Genomic DNA, 26,862 nt, shown 5'->3' on the forward strand with positions numbered 1-26,862 from the left:
AAGTAAAGTTGAATACATTAAATTCTTCTTTAACATAGTAAGCCACTTGAGATAAAGCCAGTCGCTTTAACCCACTTATAATAAGCTACCATGTAGCATACCTTGTGAAATTTCTTGAAGAGATGATTTCCAGGCCCCATAATTTAGTTACCATTTATAAAATACTCTAGACGTAACAGACAACAGGACCAGCACTGAACTGTGAAAAAGTCTTTCAGTTGTTTATTAAAGAATATCTCCCTACCCACAGTTGAAATTTACTAGGATCAGCATTTCCCATAAAGAGAAACACTGGCTTCAATAGATGCAATTACTGGTATGTAACAGAAGTACATTAATGTAGAAACACAAGAAATAATAGAAGAAGGTCAACTGGAAAGACAAGGCAACAGGAGGACACTAGAGTACAATGGAGTCTTCACTGCCTTAAGTTTCTGAGCACACTCTGTCACTGGGTTTGGGGCAGATACCCTACTGGGCTGTGTACTTTCATTTAAGAATGCCGACCTGAAGCTAGCTAAATATAAACTGTGAGTAAAAAAACTGTATCTCCTGAGCAACTTAATTCTATAACAAACTTGAATTTTGAATACCAGACACTTAAAATCAGAGATAACTGATTATTTTTTGGTCTCTTGTATATAACCAAGGGAAAAAAAGTGGACTCTAAAATGGTGGTTCCCATACAAAATGTATCAGCTCTCCTCCCGTGTATATTCTTATACTAACAGAACATGTCACTGTACATTTGTGGAAAAGGATAAAATTTTAACTTCCAGATCTCGGCGAGTGATGTCAGCATGATGGCAGTTCAACTGGCCAAATGCAAATTTCCATGTAAAACTATTAGTTAAAACTCTCAGGTGGTAACTGAAGCTACATAAGTGAGTTGAAAAGAGAAGGAAAGAAGAAAAATGCCAAAGTGACAACTGACAGATAATAGATTTCCTAGGGCAGCTGGCATAATAGAAAGGGCAAAAATGGATTAGGAAAATCTGTCCTGGACTCCCCATTTATCTGCTATCATGAGCTCCAGTTAACTTTTGCATTACGGTCTCATGGCTCAAGTATCCCTACACAAAATCCTGCAAGATGGATGACCAGAATCTAAACAAAGCAAAACAACAATAAAAAGATTTAACCATCATAAGAAAAAGTCTATTCATTTGGATAAGGAACTGGGTCCTTATTAGTTATGGAGCTATCTGATAAGATCCTAGAAATCTAACAACTTATATTACAAACCATTTCAACAAACATTTGGGTTGGAAAAGGATCATATAATAGGTTAAGTGTCGTGAAGTAAGACAGTTTTTTTGCCCTTCCAATTGCGATATTTGCCTTTATTTCTAGTAGTTATGTGCTAGAAGAGCAGACTTAGATCATGATAAAATAATTCCGTTCTAATATCTCTATGGCTTTATCTATACTTACCTGTCCCTATTTACTCATGCACATGAATGAATTAAGAAGAATAAACATTAAAACAAAACTAAAAGAAAAGTCAAATTTGTGAAAAAGGGTAGGCTAAAACTTGCTAGTTAAAACTAGTAAAAGCTTATATGAGGGCTTAGAATGGGAAAGACTAGAGATCTCTTCAAGAAAATTAGAGATTCCAAGGGAACATTTCATGCAAAGATGGGTTCAATAAAGGATAGAAATGGTATGGACCTAACAGAAGCAGAAGATATTAAGAAGAGGTAGTATGAATACACAGAAGAACTGTACAAAAAAGATCTTCACGATGCAGATAATCACGATGGTGTGATCACTCACCTAGAGCCAGACATCCTGGAATGTGAAGTCAAGTGGGCCTTAGGAAGCATCACTACGAACAGAGCTAGTGGAGGTGATGGAATTCCAGTTGAGCTATTTCAAATCCTAAAATATGATCCTGTGAAAGTGCTGCATTCAATATGCCAGCAAGTTTGGAAAACTTAGCAGTGGCCACAGGACTGGAAAAGGTGTTTTCATTCCAATCCCTAAGAAAGGTAATGCCAAAGAATGCTCAAACTCACGCACATTGCACTCATCTCACATGCTAGCAAAGTAATGCCCAAAATTCTCTAAGCCAGGCTTCAGCAATACGTGAACTGTGAACTTCCAGATGTTCAAGCTGGTTTTAGAAAAGGCTGAGAAACCAGACATCAAATTGCCAATATCCGCTGGATCATTGAAAAAGCAAGAGTTCCAGGAAAACATCTATTTCTGCTTTATTGACTATGCCAAAGCCTTTGACTGTGTGGATCACAATAAACTGGAAAATTCTGAAAGAGATGGGAATACCAGATCACCTGACCTGCCTCTTGAGAAATCTGCGTGCAGGTCAGGAAGCAACAGTTAGAACTGGACATGGAACAACAGACTGGTCCCAAATGGGAAAAGGAGTACGTCAAGGCTGTATATTGTCACCCTGTTTATCTAACTTATATGCAGAGTACATGGTGGCTGGATGAAGCACAAGCTGGAATCAAGATTGCTGGGAGAAATATCAGTAACCTCAGATATGCAGATGACACCACCCTTATGGCAGAAAGCAAAGAACTAAAGAGCCTCTTGATGAAAGTGAAAGAGGAGAGTGAAAAAGTTGGCTTAAAGCTCAACATTCAGAAAACTAAGATCATGGCATCTGGTCCCATCACTTCATGGCAAATAGATGGAGAAACAGTGGAAATAGTGACTGAGTTTATTTTTGGGGGCTCTAAAATCACTGCAGATGGTGACTGTAGCCATGAAATAAAAAGATGCTTACTCCTTGGAAGAAAAGTTATGACCAACATTGACAGCACATTAAAAAGCAGAGACATTACTTTGCCAACAAAGGTCCGTCTAGTCAAGGCTATGGTTTTTCCAGTAGTCATGTATGGATGTGAGAGTTGGATGATAAAGAAAGCTGAGTGCTGAAGAATTGATGTTTTTGAACTGTGGTGTTGGAGAAGACTCTTGAGAGTCCCTTGGACTCCAAGGAGATCCAACCAGTCCATCCTAAAGGAAATCAGTTCTGAATGTTCATTGTAAGGACTGATGTTGAAGCTGAAACTCCAATACTTTGGCCACCTGATGTGAAGAGCTGACTCATCTGAAAAGACCCTGATGCTGGGAGGGATTGGGGGCAGGAGGAGAAGGGGACGACAGAGGATGAGATGGTTGGATGGCAACGCCGACTCAATGAGATATGAGTTTGAGTAAACTCTGGGAGTTGGTGATGGACAGGGAGGCCTGGTGTGCTGCAGTCCATGGCGTCACAAAGAGTTGGACACAACTAAGCGACTGAAATGAACTGAACTGACATGTATTTGTATGCATACAGTCAATACAAGAGGGACTGGAATACTTGAACAAATTAATTGCAATATTCCACTTGGTAGAAAAAGTCTATGTGACATGATTTCATCTGACACTGTGTGTTAAGATGGCTTAATACTATATTGTAAATAAACTATAGCTTGACTGCTGCCATAAAGAGATCCTATTAAAGTTTGCTTTACATTTTGAAACTAATATGTCACTGTGTTTTGTACTCTGAAAGAGCGCCGTATCTAACAGGCAACTAAAAGCTTTTGGTTTTTATAAACGATATGGCAGGAGTGGAAGCAGAGAAGCTCCTGGAAACTACTTTATTATAGAAGAAATAGATGAAGTAAATTAAATATATCTTTTTAAGAGCTAAGTCAGCTATTTTTTATTATTACCAACACCTCCCAAAACACACTATCACAGCATATTTTTATACTTCTTTCATTTCCAACTACCCTTCTGCCCTGGAATATAGGGACTCACTCTACAAATAAAATCAGTAGAGCCTTGATATTAGAAATACCTTAACAGGCAGAACAGACTTTATGTCATGCATTAGGAACTGTCAATCATTCAGTTTAATTAGTTTACTTCTAATTCCTTTTATCCAGGACCTGAACTTCTAAACAGTCTTTAGAAAAAAAAAAAAAATTGCAAAAATCACCATTCTTCATATAAAGTGTTTTTAAAAAATATTTTAGGTGGACTATGGGTGGTTAAGATGGTAAAGAATCCACCTGCAATGCAGGAGACCTGGGTTGCATCCCTTGTTTGGGAAGTTTCCCTGGAGAAGGGAATAGCAATTCACTCCAGCATTCTTGCCTAAAGAATTCCACGGGGAGAGCCTGGTCGGCTACAGTCCATGGGGTCACAAAGATTGGACACGACTGAGTGACTAAAACAATTACATCAAGTTTTGTGGGTTTTTTCAAGTTTTTTAAACAAATGACATAAAGTATGGGTAACTCAAACAATTATAGAACACAGCTTGTGGGGAAAAAAAAAACAGTACGCAGTTATCTGAAGGAATAAAATCCCATCTTTCCAACATGACTGTCATACAGTTTGCTATTTAGTGCCCTCCCCATCAGCCATAGGAATACCCTCATTATCCACAGTTCTATTAATTGTGATTATAAGTTGTCAGGTCTACATTATATGATACTGGGGCTTCACTCTGTTGGTAAAGAATCTGCCTGCAGTGCAGGAGACCTGGGTTTGATTCCTGGGTTGGGACGATCCCCTGGAGAAGGGAATGGCAGCTACCCACTCCATCATTCTTGCCTGGGAAATCCCATGGACAGAGGAGCCTGGTGGGTTACAGTCCATGGGGTTGCAAGAGTCGGACTTGACTTAGTGACTAAAACCACATTACATAAGAAGCAACAAACTAAAAGTCTGCTGGAACGATCAGAAGTAGGCACGACTGTTGTGTTAAGTAACAACTGAGTACTGAAGAAAATATATTAAAAAACAAAGACATGAAAGCACCAAACAACATATCATAACCTTGCATAGTAACTGAAGTTCACAACAATGGCCCTGTGTCGTTAAGAAGAAGTTAAAACTAAGGCCTTATTCTTTAATGTTGTGTATCATTACATACACTTTGCAAACCTACAGTGGGTATTATGCACTGTGAAGAGATTTTTAAAAAAGCAGATACACAAAATTTGACTATGAAGCATTAGGATTGTGTACAGCAGAATTTATCCATTCAAGTGAATACTGGCCTCTTCAAATTGACTGCTCAGGGGAAGGAGGGAGGGATTATAAACATATTTCAAAATCAGCACAGCCTAAAACGATCTTAAAACAACTTATTTGGAATTATTTCTTGGTTCTGTCACATCAATCAGTTTTTTTTTTTTTTTTTTGGGCAAGTCTCACTTATCCCTTTTGTTTACTATCCTTCAGAAATGCTAAAGATCATAATAGAACTCTGGAGGGTAGAGAAGAGACTTAAAAAAAAAAAACAAAACTGAATGGCATTAGAGGTTCAAGGACGTAACACGTTTCAAAAAGGAGAGAATATTTAAATATATAAACTATAGGGTTAACAGCTAGACATTAACCTCATTATAAGCTTAATACAGATAGCTATATGTAGTTAATATAACTACTATAGGGTTGAGTAGCTCTCTCCAAACACTTCTGATAATTTGATTTACTCTATCAGTAAAAAAGTGGTAAGTATGTCCCCTAATATGTAGATATTTTACTTATTTTAAAAACTATATACATGTAATACTAAATGTAAGTTAATACCTTTAGGCAAATAAAAATTTAGGGTGAGATGCATAATTAGCAATAGCAAATAATTAGTAATAGCAAATCCATATTTCACATAGTTTCCTGATAATTTCTACCTAGTTAGGAGAGTATGGAAATCTTGTCAGATATGATTGGATTATCATTTAAAAAAAAAAAAAAAAAAAAAGCAACAACCCCCCCCCCAAAAAAAAAACGCTTCATCATGTGGCTGATACAAATATTTCACACCATCAGTAGAAGTGTCAGCATTAACACTTTGTGCTTTTAAGTTTTATCTTCAATCTACAGAGTCCAGTAGTCATGTATGGATGTGAGAGTTGGATGATAAAGAAAGCTGAGTGCTGAAGAATTGATTCTTTTGAACTGTGGTGTTAGAGAAGATTCTTGAGAGTCCCTTGGACTGCAAGGAGATCAAACCAGTCAATTCTAAAGGAAATCAGCCCTGAATATTCACTGGAAGGACTGATGCTGAAGCTGAAACTCCAATACTTTGGACAACTGATGCAAAGAAATGACTCATTGGAAAAGATCCTGACGCTGGGAAAGATTGAAGGCAGGAGGTGCAGGGGATGAGATGGTTGGGTGGCATCACCGACTCAATGAACATGAGTTTGAGTAAGCTCTGGGAGTTGGTGACGGACAGGGAAGACTGGCATGTTGCAGTCCATAGGGTCGCAAAGAGTCAGACACAAATGAGCGACTGAACTGAACTGAACAGAGTCTCTTGAAAGAAATCATTTTAAGCCACTTGTCTACTGTGTGATGGTCAGTTTATTATCTTAATAAATATAAATAAATATAATCCCCAAACCATTTAACCAGACATAGTAAACTAATATGCTGAAAGTGAACCAGAGAGTTGGGGTACCATTCTTTGCTCCTCTGTGTTCCTGGAATCCTGCGGTTTTCTTTTAGAGACCTCACATGCTAGAGGTGACATGTGTGTGACCTTATGAGATGCAATCCAAGTGATAGGTCTAGTGTTTATCTATAAATTAACTATTAGAAAAACTTAAATTTTTCCTATCACTCTTAGATAAAAAAGAAAGGAAGGAAAGGATTATTTTCTTTCCTTTAGTGGGTAATTTTGAGCAAATCACACTTTGGAAGTCACTGGGATAGGACACAAGAATCACAACTGAGAAAAGGCTGTTGGAGCTGGTAGATGATTTGCAGGTGAAAACATATTTAATTGCATGTAACTGAATCAGAGAGATCCTGACCTTGCATATAAATAGTGGAGAAATAGAGCTGGTAAAGAAGTACTTCACCCATTTTTTGTTGCTGGGTCCCAGTGTGAGGTGCTGATTCTGGCAAGTCCTTTAGGAGAACAAAAAAGAATCACCCCCAATTCATAATGCCTCTCACCAGCAAGGGATGGGGAAATGGCAAGGTTTGCTCTTACAGTTTTAAGTTATTTTTTAAACATTACTTCAAAATCTTATTATTATTTATTATAAAAGAATATACTTAAATATACTTGTTAAAAACTGCAATGTTCAATAATGTGTAAATTTAAAATTTTAGGTTCTCTATCATATACTCAACTCCCTCTTCCTCTAATCACTGCTCTCTACACTTCTCTACATTTTTTCCCATTTACAAAAAATATGTAATGCATCTTCAGTAGTTTTGTTCATTTTCTCCATATTTGTTAAGTTTGAAGAAGCAGTTTTATTTCTACAGCTTAAATGAAATTGATCTTAATATATATAAATACCTAACATAGTATTATATCCATGTCACTTTAGCAATTTCCATTTATGGTCTAGTTTCCATGGGAAGTACTTTACACATATATCATCTTGCTTAAACCTCACAAAGGCCCACAAGGTAGGTATACTACATTTTATAGTTGAAAAAACCGAGACTGAAAAGGTCAAGTAATTAGCCCAAGGTCATGCAGTTAGTAAGATCATGTACAGATTACTTACTGCACTGGACAGTTCTGTTACAGACTCACAAATGAGCCTCCAAATTTACATACTCCAGAATGCACATCAGCTCACTCTGAAATAATGCAATCTCATTCTTAGAAGCTCATGAGTTGCCAGATTCCTTTATAGCTTGTGTGAAAGAAGTGGAAATAACAGGCCCTTCACAAATAGTTTTCAAAATGCCCAAGAGTCATGCTGCCTTTTCTGGTAACACTGATGTATCCTGAGGTCCTGCTGTTGCCAGCCTCAACATATATTCATCAGAATCTTTGTATAAAACGACATTAAGTTATTACTTAAATAAACTTAGAAGAATCAATCCCATAAACTGGGAACTAGTGACACCAGATTTTTGACCTACTTTTAAAGCACTTATTTATCAAGGTTTTCAACACAAATTTTGAACTGGACAGGACCAGATATAGAAGTTCTGTTTCTGATCCAATAGATAAGTACCTCATTCCAACAAAGAGGTGTAAACTAAGTACAGTTGTTCAAAGGGATGCAATCCAGAACAGTGTAACAACCCAGCCTATGTTCATCAGCTAGTCCACATGATGCTCAAGAGGTACCCAAATGCCCACTAGTGTCTGGGCCTCAACTTGGATGATGTATAGAAATACTTCCCATCACAGGACCTGTAACATGTCTCTTCATGAAGTTGTTTATTTTTTGTCCTCTCCTCAAATTAAGTTCCTTATGTGATAAACAGTGTCACTAAATAACTAAGCCCAGCAGAGTGCCTGGACCAGAGCAGAGGTTAAGTTTTCTAAATCAATGAACCTTCTTCTGAGTACTATTTTGCTATTTATAGTTCTAAAAATTAATGTGCAAGCTGAAGATTTAGCTTATTAACTAAGTAAAACAATTATTTTCAGGTGAAAGATCTAGAAAGGAAAGAAAATAATCAAACCTGTAAGTAGCTAGGTGACTCACTAGAGAATGAGAAACAGACTTGTGACTCACCAGCTACCAATAAATAACCTAACCACAATGACTAATACGAAGAAAAAGAAAATAAAACATACACATTTTTACAAATATTACAGTCTGAAAAAGACTTTTTTTTTTTCAGAATCCAAACATCTCTAGGCTGTTGGTAGGTTACAGAAACACAAATAGCAAAATATAATTTTTAACTTTAACATCTGTTCTTTAAATGAACTGTAGGCTTCTGCACTGAGTCACTATGATTTTAATTTTAAACTTCAAAACCTGTGTTTACATTTACTCCAGTTGTTAAAAACAGTCAATACAAAAAGGCCTACAGGGCTGCCTTTAAAAAAACTTGTCTCTATAAGACTCAATCATAACTAAAACGGATTACTCTTTCATTATTTTTAAATGACACTAAATAAACAGTAGTTTTAAAAAGAAAAAAAGGGATGACTTCTTGCCTCAGTTCTAACACCAGCTACTAAATATTAGGACATTAATGTCAACATAAGATGAGGATCCAGAAACACTGGCCTAGATGGGCATCCCATCTTCCTGCTTCCAGATAAATTTCATTTAAAGATCTCAAACCATTTCGGATACACAATTAAGAACCCGTTCTTAAAGACCTCTAGGGAATGAGATGTGCCAACCTTCCTATGTAACTCATTTAGTTGTTTCATTTCTATATGCATTCAACCATGAGAAAATTGATCCTTCCAACAAAGTGATTAAAATAATGTGTTGAAGAGTCCTGTGACACTTAAATCCAATTAATGAATCAACTTTTCGGATTAGTATATTGATGAATTGGATATTCCCAGGAAAGATAATATGGAGAAAACAACTGACCCCATATTGTTAATGTTGCTTTTAGGAAAATACTAAAAAGCTAGAAACTGCTAGTGGCACAATCTAGTCAGTAAGACTAAAATAAGCACCTAAGATTTAATATCTTAAGTAAATGCTAAGATAGTTATCTACTTAAAATATTAAAAGTGACCTCATAGTTTGCCTTTTAAATGATTAGGAAACCCCAGCTGGAACAATCTGATTTGATATTTTTAATAGTGCAGTCCTTGCTTTTTTCCACCTGGTATATGGCCAGAGGGAATAGAGTTAAATGTAGGGCCTCATGGAATTAACATATAAATATCATTTTTCTCCCACTTTTTTGTGTAGGAGTTCACATTGTCCAGGATCTTTGCAGTATTCAAGATGGAAACACCTTGAGACTAAATAAACAGTCCTTAGGCACCCCCCTCATACTAAAGATACTCACAAGCATTTAATATAAAAGTCTAAGATAGAATGAAAATTAAATAAGGAGTAGAAATGGCCTTTTTCTCATGAACATATTTTCTGCTATGCTATTTTCCAAACCAAAGATTCTAGCAGAATGGTTAGTTGGCTTACTAACTAAACTGCTAGTCTGCCACAGTGAATGTTACTAAATATTCATTTGAATTACCTTATGCTTCACTTATCCTCAAATTTCTAAAGCAAAAAAATCTATAAGGATTTTTTCTTTATTTAAATAAGTAACAGAATCCATTAAAATTTATATGTTGCTGCTAATGTGTTTTCAATCATAACAGAAGGCTAATAATATAATGGGGCTTCCCTGGTAGCTCAAAAGGTAAAGAATCTGCCTGCAATGTGGGAGACCCAAGTTCAATCCTTGGGTTGGGAAGATCCTCTGGAGAAGGCCACGGCAACCTACTCCAGTATTCTTGTCTGGAGAATCCCATGGACAGAGGAGGATTTTTTCTTTATTTAAATAAGTAACAGAATCCATTAAAATTTATATGTTGCTGCTAATGTGTTTTCAATCATAACAGAAGGCTAATAATACAATGGGGCTTCCCTGGTAGCTCAAAAGGTAAAGAATCTGCCTGCAATGGGGGAGACCCAAGTTCAATCCCTGGGTTGGGAAGATCCTCTGGAGAAGGCCATGGCAACCAACTCCAGTATTCTTGCCTGGAGAATCCCATGGACAGAGGAGGCTGGCAGGCCACAGTCCATGGAATCAGAAAGAGTCAGATAAGTGCCTAACATACACAATAATATATTCAGCAATGGAACCCACAGAATTTTCCAAATTTTTATTTTCTTATTATAGTTATACTCGGAAACAAGGGATAAAGAGGAATGAAATCCTGAAGAGTTCAGTGAAACAATGAAAATAGAAGCAACCTATAAACCTCTACTTTCATTATAAAGTAGAATATAGTCTCCTAGGCCCAGCTCGAGAATAAAGATCAATTGCTCGGCCATAAATACACAATACACTCTTTAAGCCTGGTGTGAGATTATGGCAACAGTAGTATATGGGACACAGAGTCAGTAAGGAATTTGCAGGGCAAAAGAAATAAAGAGAACAGTGGATAAGGATGCAGTGAAAGTAGTTCTAGGAATGGAACTGGGGTTGTGTGAGGTCAAAAGGGGAAAGAAAAAACTGGAAGAAAGTGGGGAGATTTTCCTCCTCCAGAGTATCTTCCTGACCCAGGGACTGAACCCGCGTCTCCTGTGTCTGGCAGGTAAATTCTTTACCACTGAGTCACCTGGGAAGCCCGCACAGAGAACAACTACTGGAGTTTAAAATGAAATTCTAACAGGCAAAATCAAGCCTGTGGCCACAGCAGTGAGTTAATAAAGTGAAGCAATGGCGAAGATGGTGGAGGAAAAGTAAGGAATTTCAAGGCCAACTTTTCCCATATAAAACATTTATAATGAGACAATGACTTGGAATCGGAGGAATAGAATTCTATCAGCCGGAAAAAGAAAATGGTTTCAGTAAAACAATCTAGTTTTCATGAACTCAAAAGGCTGGAACTTCTCTCCAATTTACTCAACATCATCTAAGCAAGTTTAGGAGACACTGTCCAAATCCCCCTCCCCTTGTTCACAGCTAACTGAGCCCCACCCAGCTCGGTTTCCACCTTTACCTGGCCAGGTGTTCTAAGGGAAAGTGAGTCCATCCCAGCTCTGGAGAATGAATTGTGTTTTACTCCCAGCCCACCCTGGGAATTGATTCCAGACTGATGGTGCTTTTTCCATATAGTTTCTCAAACTAGAAACTTTGAGGCCATTTTCCACTTCTTTCTTTTCCTCACCTCCACACATCAGCAGCCAGCAAACAGATAAGATCTACATTTGGACCCACTCACTGTGCAAGCATCATTATCTCTTTTAAGAGTATAGTTCTGCTTTAACACTTGTTTTGAAAACGTGAATTAATTCTAACCAATTGATGTATTGGGATTTCCCTAGTGGTTCTGTGGTAAAGAATCCTCCTGCAATGCAAGAGACACAGGAGTTGAGGGTTCCATTCCTCGGTTGGGAAGATCCCAGAGGAGGAGGAAATGGCAGCCCACTCTGTATTCTTGCCTAGAGAATACCATGGACAGAGGAGCCTGGCAGGCTATAGTCCCTAGGATCGCAGAGAGTCAGATGCGTCTGAGCACACACACAATGCACAACTGATGTATTATTAAATATCAATCTGAGAATATAGAGAATTTGCGTTTCACTATGCCAGATTTCATCAGTGAGAAACACTGGGTCAATGCAGAAACTGTACTCAGGTGAACTTAGCCAAACAGGAATACATAAAACATACACACCTCAATCATCTACCTATGTTATAAGCCGCACTCATTCACATCAGCTAGTCTAACTTTCCTTCTGATTTCAGACAGCCTTTCTTGTACCATTACACAACAATTTACAAGCTGCAACTCTTTTGATACCCACTTCCACACAGAAACAATGAGTCTTTTTAAAGATAAAGTGAGATATTTATGTAATTCTCAACATTCAATATGTATAAAACTATTCTATGGTTTTAAAAAAATTAGGTTCTTTTTATAAAACTGTATCACTGATGTTTCTGACTGTTGTGCTGTGTACCTATTTTCTGCACAAATCTTGAGGTTTTTATTGTGTAATTTTGCATAGGACGGTGATTTTTAGGAAAGTATTTATTACAACAACAGAACTGACTGAATATTAGCACCACAATACAAAAACTTAACCCAAAAGGATACCCACACCTCCACATCCACAATCTCTTCCCTTGCTGCCAACAGAACAATTCTCAGTCCAAGCGTGTCACAAAGGGCCTGGTATGTTACAGGACAGCATTAGTTACCCAGCTAAACTCTTTCCTTTCCTTCCCGACTCCAGAATCCTGGTAAAGGATAAATTCTCATTTTAGATTCTGAGTGTGGTTTGATTTCCCATCAGTTCCATGGGAACTGCTGCTTTGTCCAGTGACTGCGTTTTATTTCCTACAAGAGTGAAAAGAACATGTGAAATGCATGGTGTGGCAGTGCTTCGGTGCCAAGTGAAGTGAAGTCAGAGTTGCTCAGTCGTGTCTGACTCTGTGCGACCCCATGGACTGGAGCCTGCCAGGCTCCTCTGTCTATGGTATTCTCCAGGCAAGAATACTGGAGTGGGTAGTTCTTTCCTTCTCCAGGGGAATCTTCCCAACTCAGGGATCAAACCCAGGTCTCCCGCATTGCAGGCAGATTCTTTACCATCTGAGCCACCAGGGAAGCCTGATGATGATAAGGAAAAGTCAAAAGATTAAGCAAAAACAGATGTAAATTTGCCTAGTGAGCTTTAGGCTTCATATTTATATTTACAGCTATCAAATATTTTTATATTGAAATTATTCAAAAAAATAACTGTCTTTGCAAACATGAAACTCTCGACCCCCTCTCCCCTACTGTTTTTATTGCATGCTTTTAAACTACTGGGCAATTTCTGCTTTATGAACGGCAACTACTGCTTTATGCTAGAGGAGATAAGCTCATTAGTATTACTGATGGCTAGAAAAACATTTAATTCCTCCTTTGGAACTGTCTTTAGCATCAATTTATGACAACACAAAAGTCTTTTTTATTACTTTAGTATCAGCTATACTTTTTAAAACCAAAATTATTATTTTTCATCAGTTTTGGTTTTCAATAACTTGGGGACAATAAATAAAAGTCATTATCACCCTCAAGAAATAAAACAGCTATCTAGTTCTTGAGGATGTATACCAGAATAAACTGCACACTCCAGAAAACATATTTTTGAGGCAAAAAAGCAGTAGGGCTTCCTTTACCTGGTCACCAACATTTCAATGATGTTAAAGTTGTATTCTAAGTGACCTATATATATTGTGGAGGGCTTTGAACTAGTATCTTTATACAATCTTAGAGAGGCAGGGTGACATAGGAGAAGCATGAGCCTAGAGTCAGAGACCTTAGTATTTTAAGTATCGAGGCTCTTATCTGTAAAATGAATAGACAAGAGGAAAAAAAAAGACAAAAGGGTATCTATACCTCACAGTGCTGTTATGAGGCTCAAGGGGAAAAATGCAAGTACTGTACTTTGCAGCTCCATACTGAATATACAGTAAGAGTCAGCTGTTATTGCTGCTACTGTTACAAGCAAATCTGTTATTTCCCCTGTACATGAGATAGGGAAGCTACTGGTGATCACTACACTGAACCTTTACTGGAGTGTACCCCATAAACATAAAAATTCATGGTGGACACTGGAAAGCTTGGCAAGAGAGAGCAAGAGCAATCATCATACTAAATTTTAATTATAGATTAAGTTTCTTAAATGTTAAAAATATTATTTCACATGCAATAAAAAGTCCAGGTATGCGTGTGTGTGGGAGGGAACTTTTTTCCAAGGCCTTTCATTTAAAAAAAATCTATGGCATGCCCATTTAGGGATGCCCCCCTCCCCCCCTAAAAAATCTATGGCACCTGTTATAGAGGTCATCAAACAGTATCCCATCATTATTCATATAATCTGCTTAATATATACAAGATAATGATGAAAGATAAGCAAAATAAGCTTTGTATGAATAGTGATTTTATTTTACATTGTTGTAAATACCACAGACTTAAGCCCTTCAAAAGCCCTTAAGCTTTATTATACTAGATTGTCACAATAAACATCTAAAAATGTGTAAGAAATCCTACACTATATTGATATATGCTGACTGTTACTTGTTAATAGTAGGGATAAAGTTGAGAGCTGAAAGCTAGGTGATGACCTAAATTATAATTTTAGGCAGTCACTATTTCATATTTTTCAAAACAATTCCCACATTATTCCTAACTACCCCCTTTACCCCTCCCCCTCAAAATCAATAATGGTGAAAATGATACTATTCTAAGTTTTTCTTTCTGCATCTTTATATATTCTAATAGCAACAAAAAAACTATTAAAATTTAGACACAGAAACTTGAGTATTAAAGATTTTCAGCAAAACTGCCAATAAACTTGTTAGCTTTCTGGTTGTCAGAAATCTTTGTTGAATCTTACTGTACTTAATGAGAAATGTGGTCCATAGACTTACACAGCTACTCACATTCAAATGAATAATTTTTAAATCCTGGGCAAGGTGCAATAAAAGATTAGTTGAAAAGAGGACAAAAAACTATAAAGTTGCTGCATGCTAGTTTTTCTGGTAATGTACTAACATAAAATACTTCAGTGATATAAATTCAATAAACAATTCATTGAAGCAAACAACTCAAAATGCCCAAACATGAGAAACCATATATTTGCCAGTTACATCAAAATAGCATCCCCAAAACATCAATTGTGCATATATTTTTAAAAATAATAAACCACCTTAATAAAAATCTGCACTTCAATTCTAAGGCAGGCATAAGCTTGGTTTATGTGTCAAGCAACTTCCTTCAATTACAGTGAGTTAGCAATACATCCAATCTCAGACTTTAGTATTTCTCAGGCAAGCTGAAATAAAGATGTTTAAAGAAGGGTCTTAGTTGTGAAGAACGAAGTAAGACTAACACACGAAGAAACAATTTACAAAGTCATGTGCCTAATTAGCAAGGAGCCAAGTCTCCAGGCTCTCTATTATACTTCACTGTTCACTGGCACTTCAGTTTGTTTTCTAGATCATCTTAGTAGTTCTATGATAACTTATTTTGTGAACTCAATTTTCTTCACCAAAACCCCAGGAATTTTAAGTTCAAAATAAGCTTGGTAAGAATTAAGCACTACTCAATGTGGCATAGATCAGTTGTCTCTCTTTATCATATCAGGGACCCTCAGTGAACACTTAATTTTATCATGTTACTTAAATATCTACAAATATAAAATTAGTAGAAGTAAATGCCTTATTGTCATAGCCCTTAGCTTTAGATTGAAGTGAATTTTTAGTCTGGTTTTTTTTTTTTGGCTGTGCTGCACGGCCTGCGGGATTATCTTAGCTTGCAGACCAGAGATTGGCAGTGAAAGTGAGCAGTTCTACCTTGGGACTGCTAGGGAACTCCCCCTCAAGGTGAATTTTTAAAGAAAATAAAAGCAAATATTAAAAACCATAAAATTCAAATTAATAGTCTCACTTTAAAGTTTGTTAAAAGTAAATTTCTGACATTTGGTTTACTGTATAAAGCTGTAGACTCATGTACAGTTCTGGATTTAATTTTTCTGTATTTTTAATACTAGTAATATAAGGAATGCTTGTTCACAATTACATAAAACATTAACTCTGAGGTTGGTTCAGGATAATTAGGCCTCACAATTAACCAAAGTACTGCAAAGAGCAATCCAAGAATGACAATTTATCAGTAGATGACTTTAGAAAACCGTAGTGTTCTGGTCAAAGTTACTAATGTAGTATGTTAACTGATATCTGAATCAAACAGGTGTCTAATCTGAAAAATACAAGAACTGTAAACAGAAACATTTTCCCTAGTATAGAAACTATTGTACTACTAGTTATTTGCTGCCTCTATACAGGTGAAAATAGGATTCAAAAAGTCTGCTTGAGCAGCACAGACTTAAGAAGTAAGTATTTCTTAACTGCCAAGTACCACCAAGTAACTCGCTTAGCAGGTCACTTTTCAAACTACAGTGAAATCTTCATTTGTACAGAACATGGATATTGTTGGCTTCAGCTGGCATCAACACAATTTACACAGCAGTTTTCTGTAAGTCAGCCTATAAAATGATATGACAAGGTATTTTTTATGTATCTTTAAGATAATCATTTTTAAATTTTTATTTTAAAATAAAAAAAGAAAAGAGGTCACTGTAGATAAAATTAAAAGCTTATCATCTTTCACCATAGAGAGTCATGAGAATTTTCCTTTTTCACAAGGTAGCAAAAGCTATTAACACATTTATACTTACTCAGGCAAGATACCTTAACATGTAAGTAGCGTCAAAAGTTAAATAACCGCAACTTAAGTACCACATGTTAAACCTATTATATAAAATTGGCTCTATTCACTTGTATATAACCAGCTAAAAGCTTTATAATTTGCAACAGCTCTATTATGAAACCATCTTTTCCCACACATTACTAATTATATAAAATGCAATTTTTTTAATGGATTAAAAATGTTCTTTTTAATGTTCTTTTCTGGTTTAAAAAAGAATTCAAGTCTTGCCTAGTGGTCCAGTGGCGAACTCCATGCTCCCAATGCAGGGGGCTTGGGTCCGATTCCTGGTTGAGGAACTAAATCCCACATGCTGCAACTAAAGATCCTGCACACTGCAACTAAGACCTGGTACAGCCAAATAAATAAATTAATTAATTTAAAAAAAGGAAAAGAAATCAAAGTCACATCATGATAGTCAAAGTCGCTCAGTCATGTCCGACTCTTTGTGACCCCATGGACTATAGCCCACCAGGCTCCTCTGTCTTGAAATTCTCCAAGCAAGAGTACTAGAGTGGGTAGCCATTCCCTTGTCCAGGGGATCTTCTCGACTGAGGGACTGAACCCAGGTCTCCTGCAATGCAGGCAGATTCTTTACTGACTGAGCCGCCAGGAAGTCCTGGTTAACAGTCAAACCTGAATTAAGATTAAAATCAGCTTTTGAGAATTCCTTGGTGATTCAGTGCTTTCACTGCTGTAGGCCTGATGCGCCCCAGTTCAATCCCTGGTCAGAGAACCAGTACCCCTGGGTTGCAAGCAGCCAAAACAAAAATGAAAGAAAAAGGTTAAAACCGGGTCTATCGATAGATCGTGACTGAGTTTAATCCACTTCAGGATTATGAAATCCAGGTTAAATTATCTGAATTCTTCCCTTATTCTAAAAAGAAAAAAAAGGGTCACCCATACACTATACCATTTAGACGAAAGCCCTTCTTTATTATAAAGGCATTGCTTCCCAGGTGGCTCAGTGGTAAAGAATCTGTCTGCCAATGCAGTAAGATTCAATCCCTGGGTCGGGAAGATCCCTTGGAAAAGGAAATGGCAACCCCTTCCAGTATTCTTGCCTGGGAAAACCCACGAAGAGAGGAGCCTGGTGGGCTACAGTTCATGGGGTCACAAGAGTTGGACATGACTTAGCAACTAAATGACAAATAAGGGCATCAGTGAACTAAGTTCTGTGTGCAAGTATGTTTTCCAGCTGGTAAGCTTTGGTTGACATCTGATATGGTCAACTGCTGTCAGCCCATCAAGTTCCAGGAGTTTCTGAGAAGATCCAAAATAAGAAGTAACTATTTGTAGACTACTTTAATGTGTCTGCCTCTAAAGACATCAAATGAAGTTACTGTTCTCTTGATATTAGAATGACTCTTAAGTGATTAATAGCAAATGGGATTTCCAAAAGACTTTCAGACTGCTAATCTTTTAAGAACGTAAAACTGAGGTTATAATGCAGTTTAAATAAAATATATATTTGATATAAAACCGTCAGCTCTATGTATAGCTGAGCCCCTCTGCTGTTCACCTGAAACACTGTTAATTGGTTATACCCCAGGACAAAACAAAAAGTTAAAAAAAAAAAACACAAAAAACCCAAACTGTCAGCTTCATATATTAGTTTTCAGAACGAGTTTAATATGTAAAAGACAGAAGCTGTTAGGGGAAACACTGACTGAAACCACCTACCCTGACCAGGCACCACTGTAACCATTTGCGTGAGTTATTTTATGTCAGGAGGTCCTGGCAAGGAACAAGCCACCACCAATCAGAAGAATTCGGGAAAAGTCAAAAGGAGACACAACAAATCCTACCAACCCCCCAGAATCCTCTTTGCTGGAATCCCTCTTGGCTAAGCAATGCACCCTGAGTCAGAATGATTCTCCAGAGACAACCGGAAACTAATCCCATCACCATGAAACCTGAGCCTGAAAGCACTGGCAGAGCACCCTCCGGGGCTCCCTTCCCCTCCTGCTCTCCACCCGGGTACCCCTTCCCAGTAAAGCCTCTTGCTTTGTCAGCATGTGTGTCTCCTTGGACAATTCAAGTGTTACACAAGAGCCCACTCTCAGGCCCTAAAATGGGTCCCCTTCCTGTAACAAAGTCCTGAAAGTTGTTTGTTGACTTGAAGCTGACTTTTCCCCAGTATTTTCCAGTATATTTAAGCATACACATCTGTGATTTTCAGGGGCTCTTACAGAAGCCTCACTGTAGATAGTTTATCTCTAGGAACCAAGTTTACTTATGTCCTACTTCATAGGATACAGACTGACCCGAAAAGGCTAGGTGACAAAGGCACCCCCGCAAGCATACACCCTTAAAGACTAGGGATGAAAACAGCGAAATGAATCACCAAAAGATACAGGTTGAAAAGATGAAAGTGACAGTCTCTCAGTAGCAGGACTGTGAGATAGGGATGGGTGGGGCTAGCGGTACTACTAGTACTGATAACTCTGAGCTCATCAGAGGTAAACGATGTAATTAATGGGCTGGAGTCTTTAAACCAGAGGGCAGGTATTGTTATGATACAATCAAACTAAATTTGATAAATAAATCTGTAAACCAAAACCAGTTGCTAAGCAGTCACTACGTGTAGACCACTGTGCTGAGGGAGTCAGGGAGGGTCAAACATAAATTAAAATATTAAATTAGATCAGCTTTTAGTTTCTTTCTAGTTCTAAAATTGACAATTCTGTGTTAACTCATCTTTAAAGTGTATACATACAAAGAGCAGAGATATCCTAATCCTATATCCTGGCCCTTACAAATTGAACAAACAATAAGCTTCTGCAGGAGCCCTGGGCCAGGAAGTAATACTTGGGTGGGGGGGTTGGGTGGGGGGGGGTGGGAAGCAAGCCTTATTTAAAAAACAAAAACCCTTTTGGTGTCCAAGTTAAAAGCTGTGACATGTTAAAGCAATTGTTTTACTTCCTTCAGGATGGAATCATTTGCAAAACTCCATTCTCTTATTTTATTTATTTATTTTCCATTCTCTTAAACACTTCTGTTATTCAGTTAGAAAACTTGTTGCTTAATATGCAAATCTTACACTAGGAAAGGGAGGGAGGAAATGAAGCTCAACAAACACAACAAAATAAAGTTGCTTTGCAGTGTTGAGGCTGCCAGGCTTTTTGTTACTCTACTTGAAAGTAAATGTGACTTGTCTGTAGAGAGTGCTGCTTCAGCAGTTCCAAATGAATTTCAAGCTTGTGCTCCATATTTTCTCTTTTGTAAGTTTAATGTATTCAGCAACACTGAACCGACAATTTAAATAACTACATTTTTAAACAAACGAAGCATTGATGTTAATGTATGAAAATGGTCCAAAGCCCTGGGAGTTTTGGTTCCCACCATTGTTTATTCTGACAACAGGATATAATTGCTTACTTACTTGGCAGCAAATTTAACCATCTGCTTGCTTGCATGGTCTCCTACCGCCACAAGAGCCTGGACATTAAACTGCTGCTGTCGCAGGACTAAGAAACACTGCTTTCCTGAAAAAGACAAAAAGTATACAAGTGTATTAAGGACATGCTAGTTTTACAACATGCTAGTTCAAGTTTTACAAAGAAGAAAAATGTTTTTCTATTTAAAAATTGGGTCCAAATTTACTATACTCAATAGGGCCATACATGTGAGTATTTGGCTTTGACAGCCAAAATACTCATACTCAATTGACAGGCTTTAAAGAAACCCAAGTTCCTCCTATGCTTTACAAATGTTATGGAGGACATAGGCAAATCATCAATTTCAAAAAACATTATTTATCAAGAGAATTATTTTGTCATTGTATGTATTTACTAAACAAATTTCAAGTAACTTCAGATCACTTTCACCATTCAAAAGTTAGTATATATATTTTTTCATTTATTTTTACTAGTTGGAGGCTAATTACAATATTGTAATGGTTTTTGCCATACATTGACATGAATCAGCCATGGATTTACATGTATTCCCCATCCCGATCCCCCCTCCCGCCTCCCTCCTCATCCCATCCCTCTGGGTCTTCCCAGAGCACCATCCCTGAGCACTTGTCTCATGCATCCAACCTGGGCTGGTGATCTGTTTCACCCTTGATAGTATACTTGTTTCAATGCTATTCTCTCAGAACATCCCACCCTCGCCTTCTCCCACAGAGTTCAAAAGTCTGTTCTATACATCTGTGTCTCTTTTTCTGTTTTGCATATTGGGTTATCGTTACCATCTTTTTAAATTCCACATATATGTGTTAGTATACTGTATTGGTCTTTAGCTTTCTGGCTGACTTCACTCTGTACAATGGGCTCCAGTTTCATCCATCTCATTAGAACTGATTCAAATGAATTCTTTTTAATGGCTGAGTAACATTCCATTGTGTATATGTACCACAGCTTCCTTATCCATTCGTCTGCTGATGGGCATCTAGGTTGCTTCCATGTCCTGGCAATTATAAACAGTGCTGTGATGAACATTGGGGTGCACGTGTCTCTTTCAGATCTAGTTTCCTTGGTGTGTATGCCCAGGAGTGGTATTGCTCTGTCACAATGCAGTTCTATTCCCAGTTTTTTAAGGAATCTCCACACTGTTCTCCATAGTGGCTGTACTAGTTTGCATTCCCACTAACAGTGTAAGAGGGTTCCCAAAAGCTAGTATATTCTATAGGCAAAGGTACTAGGCTAAGCATCACAGGAGCCTCAAATGATGCAGCCATGAAAGTACTAATACAGTGCTTAGTTACAGGAACATAAATGTTTTTTGCAGGTGGTTCCTTTTATTTCCTTTCAAAGTACATTTTAAAGAGCATTTAGAATAACAGACTAGCTTATCTCATGTTCTATTTTACTCATTTTTTCTTTATGATCTTCCTAATCTTTCGTCCTATATAATTGTTCCACTTTTTTTAACCCCCAATAGTTCACTTTGTCTATAAAAGATCATTTTCTTTATGCCCTAAAACCAGTATTATTTCTGCATAATTCTGAACCTCGTGATTCTCTCTTCTTTTGTAAGGAATTGTCATTCCTTATTATTAACCTTTTGAAGGATATTCATAATAGATCCAGTCACTATCCTTGTGGCAACTCTTTTTTTCTAAAATAGATTCTTTTTATAAGTCTCTGATCACATTTTGGGACACTACTTCCTCATAAAACAAGTTAAATCGTTTCCAGACCACTTTTCTTATCAGATTGTCTTTCAAAACATCAAAAGATTTTTGGGTTTTTTTTTAAAGGAGAATTATCTTTCACACTGAGAATTAGCTTTATCCCTCACTCCCTCGCCCAAAAAAAAGCAAAAGATGCAAGCAGACTAGTAGTTAATACTTTCAACATATAGTTCTGAAATGCAAATATGACAGCAATCATGATGTTTAAAAAAAGGCTGCAGAGTGCCAACACAGACACAATCTATGGACTTCCAAATCATGTATGATTGACATATTTTTACACTACATAGATACCATTGCCCCTTTCCTTTGGAGTATGATCCAGTTGCTAAGTACAATCTCTCTCTTTTTAAATTATTTAATTGTTTTTGGCTGCACTGGGTCTTTGTTGCTGCAGGTTTTCTTTCTCAAGTTGTGGCGAGAGGAAGCTACTCTTTGTTGCAGTGTGCAGGCTTCTCACTGTGGTGGCTTCTCTTGCGGCAGAGCATGGATTCTAGGTGTGTGGGCTCCGGAGTGCAGCTTCAGCAGCTGTGGCACACAGACTTAGTTGCCTGGCTGCATGTGGGATCTTCCTGGGCTAGGAATTGAACCTGTGTTTCCTGCATTGGCAGGTGGATTCTTAGCCACTGGACTTCAAGGAAAGCTCTAAGCAAAATCTTAAAGAAAATTACGTGAGCTGTACAAATTCAAAGGGATTTTTAAGATGCTGAATTGATAAAGATTGTTAGAGAAATCTGCAGATGAATCAAATGACATCCCAAGAACTACTGAAATTATAGCCAGATATTAGCCCACTCAGAACAGAATGTTAACAGGAAACAGAAGGTAATGTACACGACTTAGTAAACATTTTAGCTGCTCTAATAGTGCAGACAGAGGCAACACTGACCTGGCTGCACTACAAAGCAATCTTGTGATGAACTGCGATGCCAGACAAAAACCCTGGGAGAGAGCAGAGAGTTCCACAGTACTTAACAAAGGGTAACCACGTCTTTAGGTTAGCACTAAGGGTGACATGCAGTGCAAGGGTCTGGTAAAGAGTAAAAGCTTTTAAATCAAAAGATATGGGGTCATATCCTGTTACTTCCTATAAGGGGCCTACCAGAATGTTAATTATGTGTCAGTTATTCATCTGCAAAATGAAGAAAGTAATAGTATATTACTCATGGGGTTTTCTTGAATTTTCATCTATACTCTTGAGGATTATATAATAAGTTTATAATTGTGACAAACACCCAATTAATGTTAACTGTAAACTAGTATTACTACCTTTTAACTGTTATTATTGCTAACAGCACTACTGCCACTGCCTACTTATTTGAGGACTATGAAAACTGGCTTCCCAGGTGGCCCCAGTGGTAAAGAACCTGTCTGCCAATGCAGGAGATGCAAAAGACAAAGGTTTGATCCCTGGGTCGGAAAGATCCCATGAAGCAGGAAATGGCAACCACTCCAGTATTCTTGCCTGGAAACTTCCATGGACAGAGGAGCCTGGCAGGCTATAGTCCATGGATCGCAGAGTCAGACACGACAGCATGCATGCACTGCACGACCATTTCTATTTCACAGCTGGATCACTATGTCCAAAAACTATGGTGGGTGCTGGGAACACAAAGTATGTATTTGTTAGACATTCATGGCAGACTGTTACGTGAACAAAGTGATAAAGCCAATCATAATTTTAAGAGATACTAAAATTGGCCGCATAAAAAACCCCACCAAAATATGAAACTGTATAGTGCAAAAAAACACCAAAAACTGTGACTACTAGTGGATGGTGAAACCGTGAAGCATTTTTCTGTTCTTCGTATTTTCTGAACTTTCTACAATAAGCATGCACTGTCTTTTTAAATCAGAAAAAATAATTTTTAAGAGACCAATAAAGTCAAAGATGAAGGTACAGAAAAAAGGTAAGGGTTAGAAGAAAACTGTGGCCATGTTCCAGATTCAACACAGGAGGTAAGCAGAACCGTGTACTTAGGAGGACATAGAAGCAAACGTACTCCTGAGAGCTAACATGCCTGCTAGGGAACAGAAATCACGAAATCAACAACTATGAGTGAGGCAAAGAATGTGCACTCTTCTCTTTCAATGTCTGATGTATTTACTCTATGTAGTTTTAAAATTTACATCTTTTTTTTTTAAAAAGCCAACAGATGAAAGGAAACGGGAGGTGAGACTAATGTATGGTGAGTCGCTTCAGTCGTGTCCAACTCTTTGCGACTCCATGAACCCGCCAGGCTCCTTTGTCCATGGGATTCTCCAGGTGAGAATACTGGAGTGGGTTGCCATGCCCTTCTCCAGGGGATCTTCCCAACCCAGGGATTGAACTCTTGTCTCTTAGGTCTCCTGCATTGGCAGGCGGGTTCTTAACAACTAGCGCCACCTGGGAAGTCCGAGACCAATACCATCAGCATATTATAAAGACACAGTAAGTAAAAATGTACAGAAATAGCCAGATCAATGCAGCATAAAAAAGGACTGAGAAGATGCCCTATTAGAGCAAAGAGATTTTAATTCTAGTGGAATTCAGGAGATAAACTAAAAAAACTGAGTAATAAAAAAATGGAACTGAATACTAAACTATACAATAGAATAGAAAAGGGCAGGACTCTCTAAGTTTGAAAATTATAGAATGCCTATATATAAAAATAAAAAAACCACTCTGGGAAAAATATCTACTGAATGACACATAACCTGTATGAGTTAATATCTTTAATACATAAAGATCTTAAAAGATGTATATGTAAAGAACACTGAGATCCCAATGCATAATGGACTAGAACAAATAACCTAGAAGAAAAACACCCTGGTAAGTAAACATAAGGAGAAAAATGTTACTGGAAATGAAACTAGTGTAAGTCGAAACAAATACTGATTATGACACATACCTCTCATACTAGAATAAATTTAAAAATATACACTATTATTCGATGCTCAGAAGAATTTAGTGAAAACCGTTCCTTCGTAACTTGTCGATCGCAAGATAGCCTTGTACAATGCTTTCAGAGATCAATTTGGCAATGGGCTTAAAATGTTCTGATTCAAAACATATGTTTCTTAGAATGTATGTTAAATAGGGAACATCTTACTGACAAAGCTGTTCATAATAGCACTATTTAAATAAAAGAGGTGAGGTTCAACACCACCCCATATTTATGTAATTTTCACCAGTAGAACAGATCTACATGTGACTCTAATGCTATGGTCCCAAGTTTTCTGTGTTCAAAGCACTTCCAAATACTAGAACCTAGATGGTACATTCAAAAAGATTTTTAAAAGACTTAAAAAATCAGTACTGGTTTCCTGGTAAACAGAGCTGTCCACTCAGACCCCCTCTATCAAGTGCTTTTGACACCAGGTTCTTGAAGGGTGTTAGTAAACTAAATTGTTCTTTCTTTGTTCTCTGGTCAGTGATACACTGCACAGCGTGATCTGTTCAGTTCAATGTCTTAAAAGGCATTTTCCTACAGACACTGGTGAGTGATAATAAGAGGCAGTATATGTGACTCTTTTATACAAATTTAAAAACAAAGGCTATGCTCATACTTGTAAATGCACTTTTCTTCCTGAGGGAATACACAAGAAACAAGTGGTTATTTTGGGGGGCGGGGAGAGGAATAGACTAGAGCTAGATTTGTGGTATTTATATTTTTCTTCTTTTTTAAAAACTGAAGAACAGTTGATCTACAGCACTGTGTTAATTTCAGGAGTACGGCAAAGTACAGACAGGCAGATAGATAAAACAGGTAGGCAGATACATGGCACATCTTCTTTATCCGTTCACCTGGTGATGGCTGCTTAGGCTGCTTCCATGTCTTACTTAGTGTAAACAGCGCTGCTTATCAACAGTGGGGTGTGTGCATGTATCTTTATGAACTAGTTTTTGTCTTTTCTGGATACATGCCCAGGAGTGGGATTGCTGGATGATAGTGTAGCTCTATTTTCATCTTACATCTTTTTGAACTATAGGATGTTAATTTATACTATAGCAATATATTATTTTTTATTCTAAGAAGCAATGACATAATTTCTCAGTTTAACAAAGAGTTCTCATTACTTAAGTTAGTACAAGAACTTTATTTAACAGATTAATCAATTGCTATATATGACCCTAATGCTGGGAAAGATTGAAGGCAAGAGGAGAAGGAAGTGACGGAGGATGAGATGGTTGGATGGCATCATGACTCAATGTACGAGTTTGAGCAAACCGGGAGATAGCGAAGGGAGAGGGAAGCCTGGCATGCTGTAGTCCATGGGGTCACAAACAGTCAAGAGATGACTGAGTGACTGAACAACAATTTATCTTCCTTCATGGAATGCCCCAGTCAGAAGTGAGTTTAAGAAAGGAAAGTCAATGTTCGAAACAGCAAAATGAATTCACTATTTTTAAATATTTTAAGTCCTCAGCAGTTAAAAATTTGTGTTGCACTTTTATTTTTAAGTTTTTAGAAGAAGCAGTTTCTTAAATTTACACAAGAGGACTGTTTTAGAAAAATGTAAAGTTGGAAGCCTTCCTTTATAGCAGCAAGTGCAATCCTTATTTCTAAGCTGAAGAACAAACACAGTACATAGTCAAGACAAAAGGTTTGCTCTTATCTCCACTTCAGTGATGGCTCAATAAAGAAGTAAGCCTTGGTGGAAGAACCAGTTATCAAAGATGTGAGGCAATCTTACATTTTCATCTATTCCTACTGTCTTTTAGCTTGCCAAGCTCTTGAATTTATTAGATGATGTATCTTCACTTCCTAACACCCAAAATTAACATCTTCCTTCACTGCTTATGTTAATCAATTATGGAATAAACTACAAAGACCTATATGTTTTAAAATACTTTCCACTTATTATTTTCCCTGAAATATTCTTATATGGATATAAGTTGACATTTTGACTCTTGGTATTAAAAATTCTAAGGGTTTCTCTGGTGACTCAGTGGTAAACCTGTCCATGCAGGAGATGTGGGTTTGATCCCTTGGTCAGGAAGATCCCCTGGAGAAGGAAATGGCAACCCACTCCAGTATTCTTGCCCGGAAATTCCCATGGACAGAGGAGCCTGGCGGGCTATGCTCCA

At 37.5% G+C, this 26,862-nt stretch overlaps 1 protein-coding gene across 1 annotated transcript in view; it reads right to left on the reverse strand.

The window, feature by feature from the left end:
- Positions 1 to 26,862, reverse strand: part of DARS1 (aspartyl-tRNA synthetase 1) — a 62,433-nt gene that overhangs the window by 23,382 nt on the left and 12,189 nt on the right. Inside the window, exon 4 of the mRNA XM_065931461.1 lies at positions 20,037 to 20,139. Within this exon, the coding sequence (XP_065787533.1) occupies positions 20,037 to 20,139 (103 nt within the window). The remainder of the gene's footprint in view (positions 1 to 20,036; positions 20,140 to 26,862) is intronic.

This window comes from Muntiacus reevesi, chromosome 3 (assembly GCF_963930625.1).
Source record: "Muntiacus reevesi chromosome 3, mMunRee1.1, whole genome shotgun sequence".
Classification (NCBI taxonomy): domain Eukaryota; kingdom Metazoa; phylum Chordata; class Mammalia; order Artiodactyla; family Cervidae; genus Muntiacus; species Muntiacus reevesi.